Source organism: Fringilla coelebs, assembly GCF_963513975.1.
Source record: "Fringilla coelebs genome assembly, chromosome: 7".
Classification (NCBI taxonomy): domain Eukaryota; kingdom Metazoa; phylum Chordata; class Aves; order Passeriformes; family Fringillidae; genus Fringilla; species Fringilla coelebs.
In genome coordinates, this window is record NC_140035.1 from 18,930,503 (window position 1) to 18,950,243 (window position 19,741).

The following is a 19,741-nucleotide window of genomic DNA, read 5'->3' on the forward strand; positions in this document are numbered from 1 at the left end:
ACCAACTGTGTGCCTTGAAAGATTAAAGGGCCCTTCAAAGAGAGATCAAAAAGGTCACTTAAGTGTAATGTGATTCCATTAGTTCAACCATTCAGGATGCTGTGAAAACATCCTTTCAGTTTATGTTGCTCAGTAGCAAGGGAAATGTTAAAGCATTTGAAGATCTGTGGCAGCTAACCAGCAAGCGTTTATTGCTAAAGGACTGCAAGGACCTAGACATGATTCTTGTAAGAAATAAAATAAAGCAGAAAGATGAACAGCAAACCTGGCTTCTCTTCTGAGAAAGCTATTGGACACTGATTTGGCAGAAGCATTAAAAACATTTAGAAATGTATTATTTATGAAGAGTGTGTCATTAGTAATTTATCAAAGGGAGATTAAGGCTCACAAATTTGTCTGAATTCTCAAAGTGTGTTGCTGAATCAGTAGATATAGATAAAAGATAGTGGAAATGATTTCCATTTCAACTTTTGATACTATGATAATTTCTTACAGCTCATTTTGCAGCCTCACCATCAGAAAACACATATTAAAGAGGGCAGGTACAGGACAACAGAAGGCCAAAGCAGTTCTGCTTTGAAAGGAACACAGAGACTGGAAATGGTCTCCTACAGCATCCCAGTGAACAGGGATCCTAGTGAACAATTTCTACCTGCACTTTTCACATTTTAAAACAATTATTAAAACCACTTCAGCTCTGTGGTTTATATGAGTTCTGAGCTGTATTAATGTACTGTATTAATTTCTTATTTCATACAGACATCCTAGGTTTAGGCTGGTTCATGTCATTTTAGACATTAAGGATATTAAACAGCATTTGGACCAGGCTATCTTGTTCCAAAAGGAAAAAAAAGAGACTTGGCTGGGACCAAAGCTTTAACAACTAACCAGTTACCCTAGGTTATTCAAATGAATGGCAGACATCAGGGGCATATATTCCTGATTGACTTCTACCCACAAATAAAGATTTTAAATATTTACCCTAGCTCAAACTAAAAAAGAAAAAAAAATCTCAACACATTTACAAATTAATAGCAGACTTCAAATGTCTTCACATTAACTGAATTAAGATCGATTAACATGGAGTATTGATATCCAGGGGTCACAGGCAAAAACTGGAAAACTGAGGATTGGTAAAGTAATATACAAGTTGCAATTTTTCTTTATATAACCGATGGAAAAATTTGCACCCAACAGAAGCAGTATATTTTATGAAACAGGAGTACTGTATCCAAATAGAAAGTGGCATAAGTTAGTGCTAGAAATCTACCTATATCAATTCCAATAACATGTTATCAAGCTCCCAAATTCTCATTTACTTAGTATGGCTATCTGATTCCAAGGAAACATTTTATATTCTACAGTCTGTGAGAATAGAAAAAAAAAGAAAAGACCATAACTGTGACAATTGGTTTTATTGATAAATTAAAATATTAATAGTACAGCTGGAAAATTGTACCTTTTCCCAGAAACTTATAAAAAAATGGGGGTTGATATTTCAAATTGATTTTCCTTCCCCCAGAGGATGTGAAAAATGCTTAGGCTAACCACTCTTTGTTTAAAACAAACTAAAAGGGTAAACAAAGTAAAAGGATATTCTAGTTTCCTTTCTAAAAGTATAAATGGAATATATTTGGGTAATTAAATACTTATATATTTCAGACCTTGATTCTTCATGCGCCTAATGGAGTAGATTATTTAGGCAGGTGAGGGATGAGTATATACATATTTCATCACTTCCCCTTCATTTTGAGGATCCTGAGCGTTCTAGACCTCAGTCTATTCTCAAATGAACATTTATAATAAAAATTTAAACCTGCTGCCCAGCACTATTAGTAGGGCTATTTAAAAAGCCTGAGATATTACAGTAAATTGTTCTCTTAAATTCTCTACACAAAAGAATGAGAGTAGTAGGTTGAAAAAATCATTTCCCTGTGACTGAATGTAGAAAGCAAGTGCTAGTTTTCAGACACAGGTTTTGGCAACAGTTTGATAATCATCCAGATAGTGAAGACAGCTCTAACAAGTATCTTCATCACGCTGGATTAGATCTGAAATAAAGGTCTATGTAGAGATAAGGCAGGTCATATTCTGCTATGCATATTATTACTTTGCAATCTCCTTTTCCTATCAGGTCTTCACAAGTCCTCCTGTCCCAAGTTCAGCTATGAATTATAGATAATGTTCTGACAAAACTATTAAGAAGATTAAACAGCAGCCAGGCTACTTCAATACCTTGTATCTGAAACTTGAAACAAGAAGAATATATTTAGAAAAGACTCCCTGATGTGCTGGAGTTAGGCTCTGGAATAGAATACATCTAGTTTGAAGAACCTCAATAAATCCTTATTTTGACATAGTAGCCCCTGGCAGAGAAGTGAATGCCAAGGAAATAAAGAACAGCAAATAAATTACTATTGAAAACAGGAACATTACATACATTGCTGCTTTTGCAATTTCTGATTCAAATTCACAATTGTTTTTGTTTTGTTTTCTTCTTAACTAGAAAGGAAAGTCATCGAAACTTTGATTCAGATCGATGAGGGGCTGAGGGTTTATCACTTACTGTATCAGGCAAAACTCAAACGAATCCCACTAATAACCACATGGATTTATTCCTCATTTGCACACTTAAGTAGAAACTGGTGGACTGCAGGTTGAAAAAAGGAACTTTCTTTGAAAGCAGTTGCCAATTCTACCTTTTTTTAATCTTTAAAATAACTAAAAATTATTAGCTACTTTATCATGGCTGTGAGAAAGGCACATTCACTATGACACATGAACACACATATGTATGCATGAAAAATAATTTGCACGCTTGGAGAATTTCTTATATCACATTTTATAGTTCTCCCATAAACCACAGCAACAGTGATTACTCACCTAACACAAGGTTTTTTGCACCTTGAACCTTTATGTTTTCACCACACTGAAAATTCATCACAGTGGGAACTTCCATGAAACTTGCCAGCTTCACACAATACTCACTTCCTCCAGTGCACCTTTTATGTCCAACATAGAAAGTCTAAAATAACTTAGGTGCAATTAGAAACAAAAATTCATTAGCTGCAGGTGCACCTCAAGCTTCCAGAACTCCAGGCAGTCTCATCATTATGAGTCACCCTTCAGTGCATTAGCTCTAAATGAGCCAGATGTGTTGAAATATTTAAGTCCTTGTTAAAGCCCCCAGGGATTTTAGAGATATTCTTCCACTTGTAATGTATTTGCATATCTTGCTAAAGAGATACTGAGTTATGTACACATGTTGAAGGCACATAGGTTTCTACAAAATGCCTGAAAATACAGTCAGGTTTTCATTAAATCTATATGTTTTCTTTCTGGATAATATATTAAAAGTAAACACAACGTATTTAGTCTATCTAATTTAGTTGAAATTAATTAGTAAGAATCTATAAAGGCATTTTCTCATTAGAAAGTTTATGGGTACACTGAGCTTTGGAATAAATAAAACGGTGATACACTTAACTAAAAATTCAGTTATTTCACTCAGTTTGAATCACAAGTAAAACAAACAAAACTTCTAAAATATTTCCTAAATATTACAAAAATCATTGCACTTCAAAATATCACTGATATTAAATGACAAACCTAAGGTGCCTTCAAATGCTAGTGCTGTTCCAGTTAGCCACCCATACTGCTCTTTGAGCACAAAAATATATGCAGTATGTCTTCCACTCGTGCAGCTCTATCCCATTTCCTAACTGCAGTGAGATGAGTTGGAGTTAGTTAAACAAGTCATCACTTCATTCAAAGTCAAAATCACTTCATCATCATTTCAAAGATGTCTACTCTAAAAAGACAAAGTAAAACGAGGTATAAGCAAATGCAGAGCAAAACCTAGGAAAGCAAAAGGATATTTACTGGGTAAGTCCATGGCTTTTCTAGGAATGTGGATTATCAGTGCCACCATAAGCTAACTGTACTAACAAACTGGGCTGGTGCTTTTTCATCATTCTATTTTAGTATGAAAATACCTTCAGCATCAGCAGACATCATACTGTAAGATAGTCAGCTGTTCCAATTTCAAATGCTTTACTACTGGGAGTAATTGGTAACTATATATTATTGCTACATTATGTTGTATATATTACTTGCTGTTTAGCAGCCCTTGAAAGAATGCTATTTTGGATTTGGTCCAATACATGTTCTCTGAATTCATGGTCATTACCCTATCCACGGCCATGCTGGGCTTTCTTTATTAATCTAGATGCTAATTTAAGTTCTGTTTGCTTACCAAGTAATTGTATCAAACTATTATGGCATCTATTGTATTCACTTCTAAGAAAAGATTCAAGATATTGATGAAAAAGCTTGCTACATTCAAAATATGACCTGATTACAAGATACAATCTGTTGGGTTTTCAGCTGATTCTTCAAAGCACATTAGGCCTTTCAGCAGAAAGCTTTATTTTTAACTGCCTAAAAGCTTTTCCTCTGGTTGCTAAATGGATATCTCCAACATCTCCAACAAAGACTTTCAGCAGTGGTTTATGTCACATGTATTTAAAAGTGAAGGTGTATCTTCTATGATGCTCAAAGTAGTCAGAGATACTTTTTGACAAAAACATCTTTTAAAAGGTACATTAATATAGTAGAGGGCAACTTCACATTTCTTCTTCATGGACATCAAGGCTTTTATTTAAGCAGTATTCAGGAAGGGAAGGGGGTGGTGGTTATGTATATACTGCAATTTAGTAATTGTAAATACACCTTCAGGTTCTGAAATTTAAGCAAGGACTCCAGAAAATTAACTGTAGTCTAAGGCTTCATTGTAATTATATGCATATTGTATATACCAGTGGAATAGGACTGCAATTACATGATTTTCAGCAGAATTGACTGTTGATATGATTTGAGTTTTCCTTATGGTATTAAAAATATAATGAAGCATTACCTGATGAACATTTACCAGCTAATATACATGTATTGCATACAGAGATACATTATCTCAAAAGGAATTTTGAAAATATTCCAGATCTGATTTAACATAGACATTTCTGCATAAAAATACCTCATCAGCAAGATACCACTGGCTCCAAGGCTCATTCCCCTCTGCAAACACAAACTCTAGTCTGCTTTTAAACAAATCTCTGTGCTGATTCCCATGATCTAGGGACCTTCTGTGAAACAATGCTAAAGGAAAGGAAACCAGCCGATCAGAGCCAAAACCAAACATCAAGCTGGGATTTCTCCTTTTCTGCAGAACAGGCAGCTGAACTTCATGTACACCAGAAAGGAAATCTTCCTGGGAAGCCTGTGTTAAGTGGAACAAATCCAGCAAGATTCAGAAGGTGAAGCTTGCTGATGTTTAGAAGCAAATTCTATAGAACTTAAGGTGTCAGCTTTTAAATTCTATACACTAACAACTTCAGCTCACACATGCCATGGCCATACTTCCACAACAGTATTTGCTGACTCCTATTTAAATGTCCTTTCAGAAGATCCACCATTATGGCAACAAGTTATTCAGTTCAACATAAAACCAGGTATTTTCACCTTCCTCTTTTGTCCATGTCTCTATATGTTTTAACATCCATGAAAAGAACCTACAGGAACAATTTTCATGAGACTATCTCAGAACCTTGTTTTCATTCAGGTTACAGTGGCTGAATTTCTGCCTGCTTCAGCTAAAAAATGAAAGGTAATTTATCACCTGGAATTTTATCAATTCCAATTTATCAATCTGGAAACTAATGGAATCAGTTCTGGTTAAGGAGGTTAACCAAGTTCTTCTATACTATTCCCTTCTTCCTATATAGGAAGATTTTAATCCTTTTGAATGAACAAGGTGCTAGCATAATTTTACTCAGAAAATTAATTTTGTAAACAGATTTACATTTTAAGCACCATCTGCTCTCTTATATGACCTCTGGCTTTAAACTGAAACACTTCTTAAGACTGTACTGTTACAGTGAAATACTCTAACAAAGGGCAAATGTAATTTTTTACTTAATTAAAAGCAAAATTACATTTTGCAGAAATCTTCCTTCAGGAAAATATGAAATCTGAAGTAATTTTCTAGGAAAGTAACTATGTCCAAACATTTTTGAAAACTTCACAGGTGAAGTAGACACAAGATTATAACACAAATTCACTCAAGAATTTGTGCCTGTGGAGCTTGAGGTAAGTTACATCATAAAAACCCCACCATATAAACAAAATAAAAGATTAATATAAACTAAAAATAACCATGCAGTAGAAGTGACTTTAGAGTGCATACAGCTTGTATCATCTGCAAGCCTCCCTAAAATACTTTTTCTTTAGAAATAAAGGTAAAAGATCAGATAAGAATTTTAGTTCTTAGATCAGCTAGAATTAATCTGTATTCTGAACATCAAAAAGCCAAAAGTACTGGCTTCTCTCAGAAGGAGTTTAACTACAAATGCAGTGAGAATGTTTTTTAGAGAATCTTCCAGGCCAGTAATGAACTTCTGGAGCTGTGAAACACTCTCCATACCACTGAGGAGTTTGGTAAGGAAATCTTAACCTACTGATAAGAATTTTTTTTGACCACAACACAAGAATTGACTTGGTTGTATTCCTCAAGTCAGTTCTCCCTCATCTAACATATACTATCCCCCTCTGATTTTGGTGACTATACATCTGCTGGTCTTGAGCATCCAGAAGAAAGGAAGAAGATGCAGAGAAATAAGCACTTCCAAATTAATCATCTTTATGAAGCACTGAATTTCAAGAAAAAAAAATTAAAACATTACTAAGCCTGGAATAGAAAAATAGAGAAGCATCTTTCAACCAGCAGAAAACATTTCTGATTACCTTTCCTTTTTTTTTTTTACCACAGAAATAACACCACTAGATGCAATTTCCATAGGTCTTGAACACTGTCTTGCTCCTCCTTGTATGAACCCAAACAGAAGACTAACTTCAGAGTCGCCAAAGCACACTGCAATATCCTACTGACAGATCATTTTATTGTTGCACAAAACGTGAAGTTATCACAAAAATGCTCAATCATAGAATTGTCAATAATCCTTCAGGAGAGCTATATTATATCATCCCTCTCAAACCACTGAAGAGATCTGACTTCCAAAAGCAATTCTTGGACTGGTATCCAAATTGCCTTGTTGATTGAACTATGCATACATGAAAGCAAAATTAGGACAAAAAAGATTTTCTGAAAACCAGCATCAGAGAAAACATTTTTTCACATTCATTTAACACAAACTTGTCACAAGAGCATAATTGCAAACAAAAATGTAATTTACCTATAACTACATCGTGCCCATCAACCAGGCCTGCAGAGAACAGCTCCTGAGAAACGCCATCTGCTGTGTCTGTCCAAAAGGTGAAAGGAATAAGTGTGAGAGTCCATAAAAACAACAAAAAGTATCAGTCATCCAATGCACTTCAACAAAAAATATATTTTAGCTCCAAAACACCCATGGAGACAAGATTGAATTCAATATTATCTTTAATTAGCAGGAAAAAAAGATAATTATCTTATCAGCCTCTGCACAGCAAATCACATAAGGTAATGACTTGATTCATTGCACACCCCCTACAGACCTCTCCTGGCCACCAGCACTTCTCTCCTATCTAGCTACATCCTTGTACACACTGTGCATGTTCAGTATCTTCCCAACCAAGAAAATAAACTATGCTTTAGTGTGGTTTTCACTGTTTTCTTTATGCCCTTCATTGTTCTGCATATCTAGACAGCGACATGGCTTTCTTGATTGTTACAAGTGGTGTAAAGGACTTACATGAAGTCATTATTTTGAGATCTAGGTTTCAAATAGCTTTTAAGTATTGTGAATCAGGAAATTCAAAGCTTTGCATGGATTTCCTATGAACTGCTGTACCTGAGTGGGTGAATTCCTAAGTCCCTGTGACTAGGACTTGCCCTGGATAAAGACCTTAGAAGGCTTAGATGTAAGTAGGCAGGAACAGCATGAGCAAGCTTAAATTCCAGCTAAATTTCAACTGTAATCTGGCCCCAGCACCAAACACCCTAATGGAGCTCGTGCTTTGAGGCAGTTAAACAAAGTTTTATCATTTCCTCAAGAAACACACACAGGTGAAAAGCAAGGTAGCTGAGCCAGCTGCAGTTTCTGGAGATGAGAAGCACAGCTGCCTTCTGGCTGTCTCAGTGACTGACTATAGGAACAGTCCTGGTCTATCCTCCTATTTTTGACCAAGTAGGAATTCCCAAATGGCTTAAGTAACTGCTTCCCAAGTAATTCTTCTGGCAAACGGAGATGTTCTGTGCCCAATTAAGTAACAGGCCTTTTTTGTTTTTACTCATTGCCAAAATCAACAAGAAAAGCAGGTAAACAACACTGAATAAATCCATGCACAGAACTACTGCACATGAAAGATATTATGATTTACTGTGAAAGAGACACCTCTTCCAACCTGGATTTAATTTTAGGTGAAAGAGCTTTGAAGGCTTCTCTAAATAAAGTGAATACTGACTTCTAAGGAATATAAAATAGGTTCATAGTTCAAAGGGTTGCAGCTTAACAAGGATGATACCTTCTTGCTCAAAAATATTAGCCTTCTGTGCATATCATCCCAGGAATACTTGGGTGTTTTTCGAACAAAGGCAACTGTGCAAGTTCTTACAGCTCTTAGCACTGGAAAGCCTACAGTTCCATAAGTATGCAGTAGAGTTTAAAGTTTCAATACCAGAATTTCTTTCTGGTGATAATGCTAAAACTAGAGATACAGCTAAACTTTCAGATGAAGCATTTAAAAAATGGTGTGCACTTTATACTTGTTAATAGGCAAGTCTTTTATTATAAAAGGGAAAGAAACTTAAATATTACTACCATCACCACATACACTTTTATGGCTTCTATATTCTATTTCCTACGATGTTTTCCAAATGTGAAAATGGAAATTTTGCTAGGCAAGATCTTATATACCATATAGATCATTTCAATAAGACATTAAATTGATACAAGTATACTGTGAATAAAGTTTTCTAATATATATATTATGCAACCTTGCCACTAGAATTTACATACATTTGCAATTCTTACTCCACTGAGGTTCAATGTAAAGCTCTGCACAGTAGGAAACATTCCAGAGAGGCAGTCTGCATTAAGCATAAGCAGTAATGCATTTCTGAAATGCCTTTTTAAGCAGTAAGAGAATAATTCAGTTGCAGGAGCCTTACCTCTGCCTGGAGTAAACTCAAACCGTATGTCATTAAGTTCTTTCCTGGAGTTCCTGAAAAACAGTCAGTGCATACATTAAAATGTAATGAAGAACAGAACTACTATTCAGTTCCTACACCCAAAGAATACCTCTGGCATTGACAACCACATTTTTGTAGCCTGTGTTTCCTTGAAAATACTGCTCTCCCAAAGCACCCAGTCTGGAAAGACTCTACTGCATTTTCATGGCAGTATTTTGGAAAAAGTAGCAGAAAAATATGCTTCAGTTGAAAATGCTTTCAATACCATAAAGGATAAAATAAATATTTTCCTTTTCATCTTCCTTTTCATCTGATAAATATTTTCCCTTTCGTCTTCAAAGGACATTCTGCCATATTGACTCTAATAGTTCAACACAGTTTGGGTCAGATACCTTATACTCCAAGAACAACAGAATATTCATTTGGACTTAAAGCTCCCCATTTGTGATCACATTTACACAAAAATTTTTAAGAGACAAAGTCTCAGTAAATGTTACATGCTGAAAAGTAGTGGTGATGCACACTGTTTATAAAAGGATAAACTCTTTGCTCCAAATGAGTAAATTCTTTCACTGACCATCCTTGTCTCAGCAGTGAGGTTCCACCTACATATAAAATGAGCAGTAAAATGTTCAATCCCAAGGTTTCTTGTCTTCCTGCTTGCCACAAAGAGTGTTTTAACCAGTTCAGTGTGTGATACAAGTCTTAAGGGAGTTAATAGCAATGTTAAAGAATTTCTTTACAGCCTTACACTGTGCCCCATTCCATGCATGTGTACATGCATTCCATGCATGCTTACAGCTTCAGGTTTAGTTAATAATTTCTTCCATCAACAAAACATTAGCCTCTGCAAAACAGACGTCCATCTCATTTTTGGAAATGACAAGTCAGCTGAGCACAGGGAGGAATGTAATTGCTGGAGCCCGCTCTTTTCTAATGAATAGCTCGATCCACTTGAAACGCTAATAGCAACAGAATGTGCTTTGCAGTTCATTATTCTTCTCCTCAGCAAGGAAACTGTATGCAAGCTCCTATTTCAGCATACCAGGCCATGAAGTCTTGCTGTGGGAAAATTAAATCCAATAGGCAGGCATATTCAGCTGTGACTTACATCTATTACTGCTCGCTAAATACTTCTAAGAATATTACAGAGCCAAAACCAGCGACATGCAGAAACACAAAACCCAGAATGATTGACAGCACACACAACAGCAAGATAGCAAACCCTGAAAAATGAGTATGCCACATGCAGTACTTAAAATGAAATGTACTCATTTACTGAATCTATTAAGTGCTTCAAAGCTGAAGGAGTTTTGGGTTCCCAAAATTCTACTCTAAATAGAGAACTATAGGAGTTTAAGATCACTAACACAAAGCTGCAGATAACAAAGCTAGCCAGCTTCTTTCTCTCTCTCCTAGAAAAATGTGGATGACTTTCTGTTAAAACAAACAACAACAACAAAAAAAATTACACATAAAAACCATCAGCCTAAGACCTATCTCCAAGTTCCCTTTTGACAAAAACTGCTTTCCAAAAAAAAGGAAAACGCACAGAAATTTAGCATTTTTCTTAAATAAGAAATGTGTGATGTAACTCAAATACTCATTTCCTGCACACACTTTTGAAGAAATAAATCAAGTGAATAAAGACTTTCACACCTTTGTAGAGGTAAACCAGGAGGCAGGAACTAGACGACCTTTAAGGTCCCTTCTGAGCCAAACCATTTTGATCCTATGACCAAGAAACCTAATCCATTAGGTTCTCTAACGATATCTTTCCACAGACCTCCCATAAGCAGAACATCTACCATTTAAAAAAGCACCAATTATGAACTCTTCTGAAAATTACCAGCTTTTCACAGCTATGTGAAAGATGAGCTGCTCCTGTTCACTCTTTCCTCATACAGGATGCACATGGGGTGTACATTACTTTGTCTCCAAATTCCAAAATATCCCAAATAAAAAGTTAAGGAGTCAAAACAGCTTCTTTTAGTCAAGGTGAAAATTCATTAAAAGTTGATATGTATTCAGCAATCCAACTTTGCTGTTGAGAATTGTTACACTCTGAACTATTTTGAACTTAGGACATTGCTGCTTTCTCTATAATGGTATACAACTATTCAGGAAAGAAAAACAATGCAAGTTTGGCAAGATTAATTTGCTAGAAGCCTATAAGTGCTTTTGCTTATTGTTCCATTACCTGCCAGACATTTATTGATTTCCATAAATTATTTATCCCAATATATAATCCACCAAATAGCAGATGCACTTCAGTTCTCCCCTAAAAGCTCCTCATGTTCTTTTCCAGCCTTTAGACACATCTCTGGTTCTAGTTTATGTCACTGTAACTGCAAATTATTTTGCTAGTTCCCTTGGTGAAAAATGTTTGGATTTGTTGATTTATTTGTAGGCAGAGTTTCCAAGCAGCATTTCATTTTTTCCTTTTTTTTTCTTACATCCATTACACTCTTATCATGCAGCAGCATACAGACTTGATTTCTGCTATATAGAAATAAGATTAGAAAAAAGGCACTTAGTATCTTTGTGATTAATAATTTTATCTTCTTCATCATTTCTTAATGGTTCCTATTTTCTCAAATGCATTTGTGAAAAAGTTATTTCTGTTTTAAAATGCCGACTCAGACCTTTATACCATCTCTGATAATACCTCTTATGTGCTTCTAGCTCTGTGCCATTACAGACTAATATACCTTGATTATCATGGATAAAACCAGCCCATCCCTCATCTCTTTTTAAAAAGTAGTAAATTTTAAGTACTTTGTGCATTTTTATTCACTTGAAGTTGATTTTCATTATGCACTCACCTCCAACAGGAAGATTTCTAAATGTTTTGAATAAGGGTGACACCAAAGCATGCCATGCTAAGACATTTGGCAACCATCTTACCAGCCAAGTAATTTCAGAATCTACAACTTCCCACTTCATGAAAGTATGTTCTGCAACTTTTCACTGGTTTTTTGTTTTCATCAGAACCACCTGATGTGCACACCAAGACTGATTGATAAAACTGATTTTCAAGGGAATAATGTTTCCTCAAGGAAGTAGAAAAAGCGCAAAGGCCACCCACTTAGCCCCTCACCTACAAACTCTGGCAATCCTGTCATTAGGATATAAAAGAAAGATATTCTGTTTTGAAGGAAGTTATTTGCAAAAAATTGCTAATATTGACCAAAATCAGGATTAGAGAATAAACAAATTATGCAACTTTTCAGATTGACATGGTTCTACTGACAAAATCGTAAGACATGAGAGAGATTTCGGGTATTTGCATTTAAAGATAAAAGCCTTCAAATAATTACCTAATGATAGCATGATTTCTGCTACAGTCAATTATCTCTGTTCCACATGATTGACAAAAGATGTGTGTTGTTGAATTAAAATAGAAAATTGTTTTTGTAATGATACAACTGTAAATTAGAGACATTAAATGTCATCATTTCTTTTGTCCTTTAAAACAGAATGTCTATCATGTAAATGCAATTCAAGAAAATGAGATATCTTGGAATTAAACTTTTGGACTAAAACATGCTGGAACACTTTGATTATGTATCAAGCAGTCGATTTTCTTTCAATCTTGCCACCTTTTCTACCCTCACAAATTTATCCAACATTTCTTATGCAGAGCTATAAAAAACATCAGCTTCTATTTCACACAAGCTTCAGCAACTTCCATACAGCCCTGAGGGAGAGTCTGTACTCCTGGATGAGATGCATCCTACCATAGCTAAATAACTGTATATTCTTCCTTCCCATTGTAAGAAAAAAATTCTCAGACAAGGTAAACCAAAAGAAGTGTGTGTGTGCAGGTGTGTAAGAACATCCACATTCTGTCTCTGCATTGCTTGCCTAATTTTCAGACTTCAGCTACTCAATCATCACATGTGGTTTCCAAAGACTGATGTAGGGAGCTAAGCGTCCAAGAATGCAGATACTGACAGAATGGAAACCACCACAGCTGACACATGACTGGAAGAGACAACTGCAGAATGCAGAATATGTATTCTTTTCTAGAACCAGAATAAGCTCATCTTTAAACAAAACTGTAGAAACTCCCTTATGAGAAGCACCATAACAGTGGTGCCACATGGCACCCTTCACCAGTCAGTTTTCCCCTCCTCATATTCCTAATAAGCCCTATTCCCACCAGGACAGAAGCTCCCCCACCATCAGGGACTAATGACACTGGCCAAGTCAGTGTGCTTTAACAAAAAACACATGCTTAAAAAAAAAAAATTTAAAAAAAAACCCAATTAACTCACTTGTACAAAATTTCACAGATGTTCCTACCGTCTAAAATTTTAACTGCACTGAAACTACCATGGAGGCAAAGTTAGAATGGAAAAAACAGGACAGCACAGCCTAAGCAGCAAGGGCGAGCAGTTTGGCATTTGTGCTACCTCACTGCAGTTGATGTAATTAAAACCACAGAAGAATTCAAATGACTTGCTCATTTAGACTGCAGAGAAAGAGGAAGTTCACATCAAAATGGTAGGTGGGTTGTACATCTTAGAGCTGTACTCATCCAATTTTCATTCTACATCTCTGGGGCAAGATCTTAGTGCATACAATGCAAGAAATATAATTGAGGGGGGAAAAGCACAGCAGAGTGGGGTTTGCAGGTTTGTTTAAAAGAAATTTTACTTGCATTTTCTTTCTTGCTGGAAAAAATGCTGGAGAGACAAATGTTTGGCCTCGCCAAATGTCACTCAAATTTCAAAAGGTCATCTGCCTTCTCTCAATAAAGTGTCACCCATTTTTCTCTTTCACCTGCTTAAGGCAAAAAGCCCAGGATAAACACAGTTCCCCTGTGTAGCCTTGTTTTCACACTGTTAGCTTGTTTCACAGGTGTTTTATTAAAAGCAGAATTTTCAGTATTAAATACCTATACTGATGATCCATAGTACCTGTTTATTACCTCAGTTTTGATTAATTAAAACTTTATTTCAACCTTATTTACACTACATCGTTAATAAACACACAGCAGTGAAATACAAACTGGCACTTTACTTTCAATATTATAAAGAGGATGAGGGAATAAAATCTTGGAATAAACAAGTAAACAAATTCATTCATCCCAATTTTTAGCCAATCTCAGTCTCAATCTTCTATACATTTATGCTCTCTGCCTTAAAATTTTCTTATGCTTCAGCTGTGGAATTTAGCTATTAATCTAGGGCAGAGCAAGTGAGAATCCTCTCCTACCTCAACAGAAACCACAGTTCACTTTTTTTCTGCTCCTGCCCCCACTTTCTTGATTTCTGAAATCATGATAATATGCACACAGATGAACCAAAGCAGGAATAAGAGGAATTTATGTTTATTAATGTAATTTTGTGACCCAGAACTCGAAGGCTCCTGTGGGATCCTATAAACACAACAGAACAGAGCATTAGCCTCCTGAGGATTCACCACATGCTTGTGTAAACCCCTTTATTTCTAACACCCATGCTCAGCTGTCATTTACTAATCAATACCCAGGCTCCTCCATTACAAATTACCATACTATCAAGAGCAGATCATGCCTCTTCAGCACTGTGGAGATGGCTCTGCTCTACTTATTTTTAATTACTTCAGGTCAATTCTAAATTAAATGAAAAGGCATTGCTGCTAACTTTTGGTAAGAGCAAAAGAGATGTTTGAATTTGCTTCTGATTCTGGATTCCCATCAAGAGGAATGGGACTAAAATCTCTCTGTGTTAATAAAATGTGTCCCAAATAATTATTTTAAGTTCATCAAAACCTTACCATTTACCTTAGTGGTTCTGGAAAAATTCTATGAGTTTACAACTTAGCTCCCTCTATAGATATTACTGGAGGAAGGAAATACATTTAATATATCATGTTTCACGATCAAGTTATAGGACTCAACAGTTTAATACACAAAAAAAAATGCCACTACTATTTAATCATCCCATGATCTTGGGTAAAGAGCAGATCCCTCAGATGATGCAATACTTGTTAATCAGTACACATCAAGAGGTAGCAGCAACACTAACAGCAAAGCACAGCCAAATGATGCTTTCAAGAGTGGAAAACATAATGCCAAAATGAAACGTTGTCATTTGGCTGATAAGCTGTTGGAATGAGACAGCAGCAGTTACCTGTTAAAGATTTACTGTCTCTATGCCACTTATGATACAGAAAAGGCAAGTGCACGTTAAAAAATCAGCCACCAAGAGAATTGTTATGGTCACAATCAGATCAGCAAGGAACGCTGTCCAAAGCTCCAGGGCAGCTGATAGCTCCTCCCTCAGGAGGGGTCTTTACAACGCTTCTGTCCATAGCTGATAGGTCCAAATTGCTTAAGACTCAAAAGAAGCTAGAGTGCTTTCCATCTAGCAGAAATGGATGGGATATGATAGTGAAACTTAGAAAATGTGTGACAGAAGAAACACAAGAAAACTGATACATTTTAGACGTGACATATATACCTTAAGTCCTTTCTCTCAATCCATGGTTTACAGCCTCAAGTCTACATATTATGACAAAGAAGTGTTAGAACTAGAGAAATTTTAAATATATCTATATCCAAATATGCTGCTTCTCTCTTTCTGTAGTTGCTGATGCCAGAAGCTAAATCAGAAGAACATTAAAAGCCCTTCAATTTTTTGACTTGCTATGTTCATTTCCAGCTAAGTCAAGCAGCAAATTCTGAAACAATATTTTTTGCCTCAGTTATCAGTGACTCATTTCACTGCACAGGCAGTGAAAAGCAGTATTCACTTGCATCATCTTTTTTGAAATTCACACTTCCTACCTGCTCTCATACATCAGCAGTGGGAATAACTTTGGCAAAAAGCTATCAAGTTTTTTTTTTGCAGCAAAGATGGCAATATTGATCATGAGTTTTTTTCCCTCTGAAATTACTGTGAAGTAGCACAGAAGTTTTTTTAAGAGCAGTGGTAAAGATTTAACTTCTGAAAAGCATCAGTTTCTAACAACTACTTGAAATACAAGGAAGGGCATACACAATTATACTTAGAATTTATTAATGTGGCAAAATCTTAATGCTTGGTAGAAACCAGAAGTGATCTGAAACAGACTTTTTCCTAGAAGGAACTGGAATTAAGTACAGAGACCATCAGTAATGTAAAAAAAAAAAAATAAAATCACCAGGAAGTATTCAGAGAGCATTTCAATAACAGAGAGGACAACATGCACATGATTTGGTCACTTTGTTAAACATTACAGTGCATTGTGGTTATAGTTGCCTTTCTGGATTTGCCTGTAATTTAACTTATCCACTCTGAGTGCATCTCTCTATGTTTTGATACCAAATATTATTGATCAGTGCACACTTTAAGGAAGTCAAACCTGTATTAGCTGCATGACTGAAGTGATACACCATCTGCCTGACTGATAAGAAATACCAGAACAACTCAGAGATTAAGCAAACAAAGCCTTGCTTTGTATGCTTCTGCATGCCTGGTGCGCAAGAAGAGGGATTATAACCTGTTATTCCAGTGACAAATTCTTCAAGTACAGCATTGAAAAATAGCCACGATGCTCGAAGCAAAATGTCAGTTCCTTAAATCAGAAAGCATGAAAGGCCTATCATTGCTAGGAGGCTGGGGGTGTTTCAGAATAGAGCTCTAGAAAAGTGATTTTATTTATGAAATCAAGACTAAAGACTTACAACAAGTTCTACAGGTATATGGAGTTTTTTAATAGAATCTTGTAATTCCCCAGTGCACAAAACAGGCTTTGAGAGGAAGGCACACAGAAACTTTTGACTTTATACAAATCAAAGAAAGTTTTAATCATGTTGAATCAAAAACTGTCTGGAAGTCTACATCCTCTTAATCCCACTGGCTCAGAGTTTTACAGCGCCGATCACCTGTCAGTATATTACTGTCAAACAAAAGGAGACTTTTAGGTAAACCACAAAGACACCTGGCCACCACAAAAATTACAATCTGTATTTCATCCATCTAAAAATCATGGATCCTGACTAGCTTATCAAAAAGAGTGGGAAGCATGGTAAAAAGCCTAAGATTTGTTTTAACATCTTCAAAGGTTTCATCTGTTCATCCTGACAAACTTTTTCTTTACAGTAAATCAGCTTCACCAGAAAAGTCTACTCCTATGCTAAATTCTTGTCACACCTGTGTTCCAGTTCACCTCTTGTGGTCATTCACTGGCCCCACTAGAGCAATGACAAATGTGGGGCAAAATAAAATAAATAAAATCAAGTTCATTTAAAATTTTGCCTTCCCCTCAAAAATATCAGAAGTCACAAACCAACAACTGAAAGCAGGCTGCTTTACAGGGACCCAACACAGCCCAGAACATCCCTACCAGTGGAAAGACAGAGAACCACACCACTAAGTGGGAACACACAAAAAATTATTCCAAATGGTTTCAGCCCTGCCCAATGTACTACACCACCACATTCACAGGCATCTCTAGAGCAGATGGATGAAGATGAAAGAGTGTGATCTCTCAAGGTAAAAGAAATGTTTTTAAAAGTATTAGAAAAATATATAATTAGAATGGAATTTTGAACTATCAAAATGCAAACTCTGTTACAGTTGATAAGCAATGTACATGCCATTAATGATACAAATAAAATTATTTTTAACACTGAGATTGATTCAAGCTTTAAATTGTTTCCTTTAACATAAAGAAGGTTGGGGATAGTACTTAGGTTTCATTGTAATTTTTTATTTCTCCTCTTTTTTTCTTTTGCAAATAGTACCAAATAAAAGGCAGAATGGAATAAAAACGTTCTAGTGATTTTAAATTTTCAGTATAAGCAACATCCCCAAATGCAATTTCCTGCATAATTTATAATCTCAGCTGTGAAGGTTAAAAGCCTAATTCCTTTCCATCTAAATATTAAGACATACAAATCTTCTTGATAACCTAAATTTAATAAGCAGAAAATATATTGATTCCTTGACTCAATAATTATAATTATAATTTTACATTGTTTTGATAAAAAATATACCATTTTTCTATAAATTATTGATGGTATAGCAATTACATACAGGATTATCTAGGTCATAATTAAAGTAAAATTTTCAATTTTTAATTTATTTTCAATAAAAATACAGCAAGGCATAAGCCCATCCCTAAGTAGTGAATCAGAAATACATAATTTACCATGTTTAAGAAGCAAGCTTTGAAGGAAATAATATATGTAAAAAGAAAAAGCAGGATTAAAATCAATAGTTTAATCAAAGGTTCCTGCTTACTGATTTCAGCCATGTTTTAATCATGGTTATACAGGGTATTTAAATGAAATCTCCATGCTATGAAAACAAAATTCAGTTCAGTAACCACATCCCCACACCTCCCAGATTCCCAGGACAAACCCCTTAGATGTGGTGGCAAAATACATCTCAATGCTGTAATAAAGGGTACATTTATTTCAAGAATCATACAAATGTTTTTGTTTATGATGTTTGTAACTAGATCAATTCCCAGACTATACAGAAGTTTGCAGTTGCAGATCTACTCCGCAGTTGGGAACGCGTTTGTGGATTTTGTCATTAAATACACTTGATAACAGAAGCCACTTGAATAGCAAAAGTGAGGGTGAAATGTATATCCCCACTTCTTACAAAAGAGATTGAAATGATGGAAGTTTTTGTTAAACATACCAAAACAAACCTATAAAAATACGTTAAACAGAATGAGAATTGAGAACTTTGATTTATGGTACTAAGCCAATTACCAAATTCATTCTGCCCCTAGCCAGAAGAGATTTTGGGATTTGCTTGTTCATAGTTCTTAGGGGTTTATTCCTATAAATGTAAGCTTCAAACTTAGGTATTAACCAACACAGGAGTAGCTCTACTAGGTACCTCCAGCCAAGTACATTTTTCTTATGCCTTTACATGTAATTAATTTTGTAAGAAAGAGGTCAAAAAACAGGCCAGCATAGAAGCAGGAAGATCAGCACTTGAGCTCGTGCTCAGACTAGTGAGCGATACCTCATCGCCTGTGTCCTGGTACACACAGGAAATGATGTTTGACTCAAGTCTAACAACTCTGCTGCAGCAGTGCATGCTGCCAGCTACTCCTTGGACTTGTGTCTGTCCAGATCCCCAGGAGGTATAGCTCTCAGAACACATCAAATGCCACAGTTTCCAGCTACATTAGCAGAAGAAATGTTTTTCTATTATATATACACACAAACATTTACATGCAAGTAATAGAGTGATATTACAGGCAATTGTGCCTTAGCATTTTCTCTACACTTTATTTAAAATAAGATATGCAATAACAAAAATACCCCATTTGCCAGTAAAATGTTTCCATTTGCCCCTTTTATTCTTCCATAGGCTTAATTAATCTAGTGTGCAGGAGCAGTATCAAATTAGGTCCTGGGACATTCCAAATTACTGTCAATAAATGATCTTCCTGTCATATGAACTAATTTAACCATTTTAGATTGCTTCAGATAATTTTCAATTCTTAACTATTAACCATTAAAAAGCCTCCTAATTTAACATGAAGTATCTCTGTTATTAATCCAAGTAGCAAACTCTCTAATAGTGACCTTCCTAAATCTGTAACTGCAACAGCTTG

General features: G+C 35.6%; 1 protein-coding gene across 2 annotated transcripts in view; it reads right to left on the bottom strand.

Annotated features, from left to right (window-relative positions):
* Nucleotides 1–19,741, bottom strand: part of STK39 (serine/threonine kinase 39) — a gene marked incomplete at its 5' end in the record, with an annotated part of 73,571 nt that overhangs the window by 6,861 nt on the left and 46,969 nt on the right. For both annotated transcript variants that reach the window (XM_084209507.1, XM_084209506.1), the window contains 2 exons: nt 7,248–7,316; nt 9,164–9,216. In XM_084209507.1, the coding sequence (XP_084065633.1) occupies nt 7,248–7,316; nt 9,164–9,216 (122 nt within the window). The remainder of the gene's footprint in view (nt 1–7,247; nt 7,317–9,163; nt 9,217–19,741) is intronic.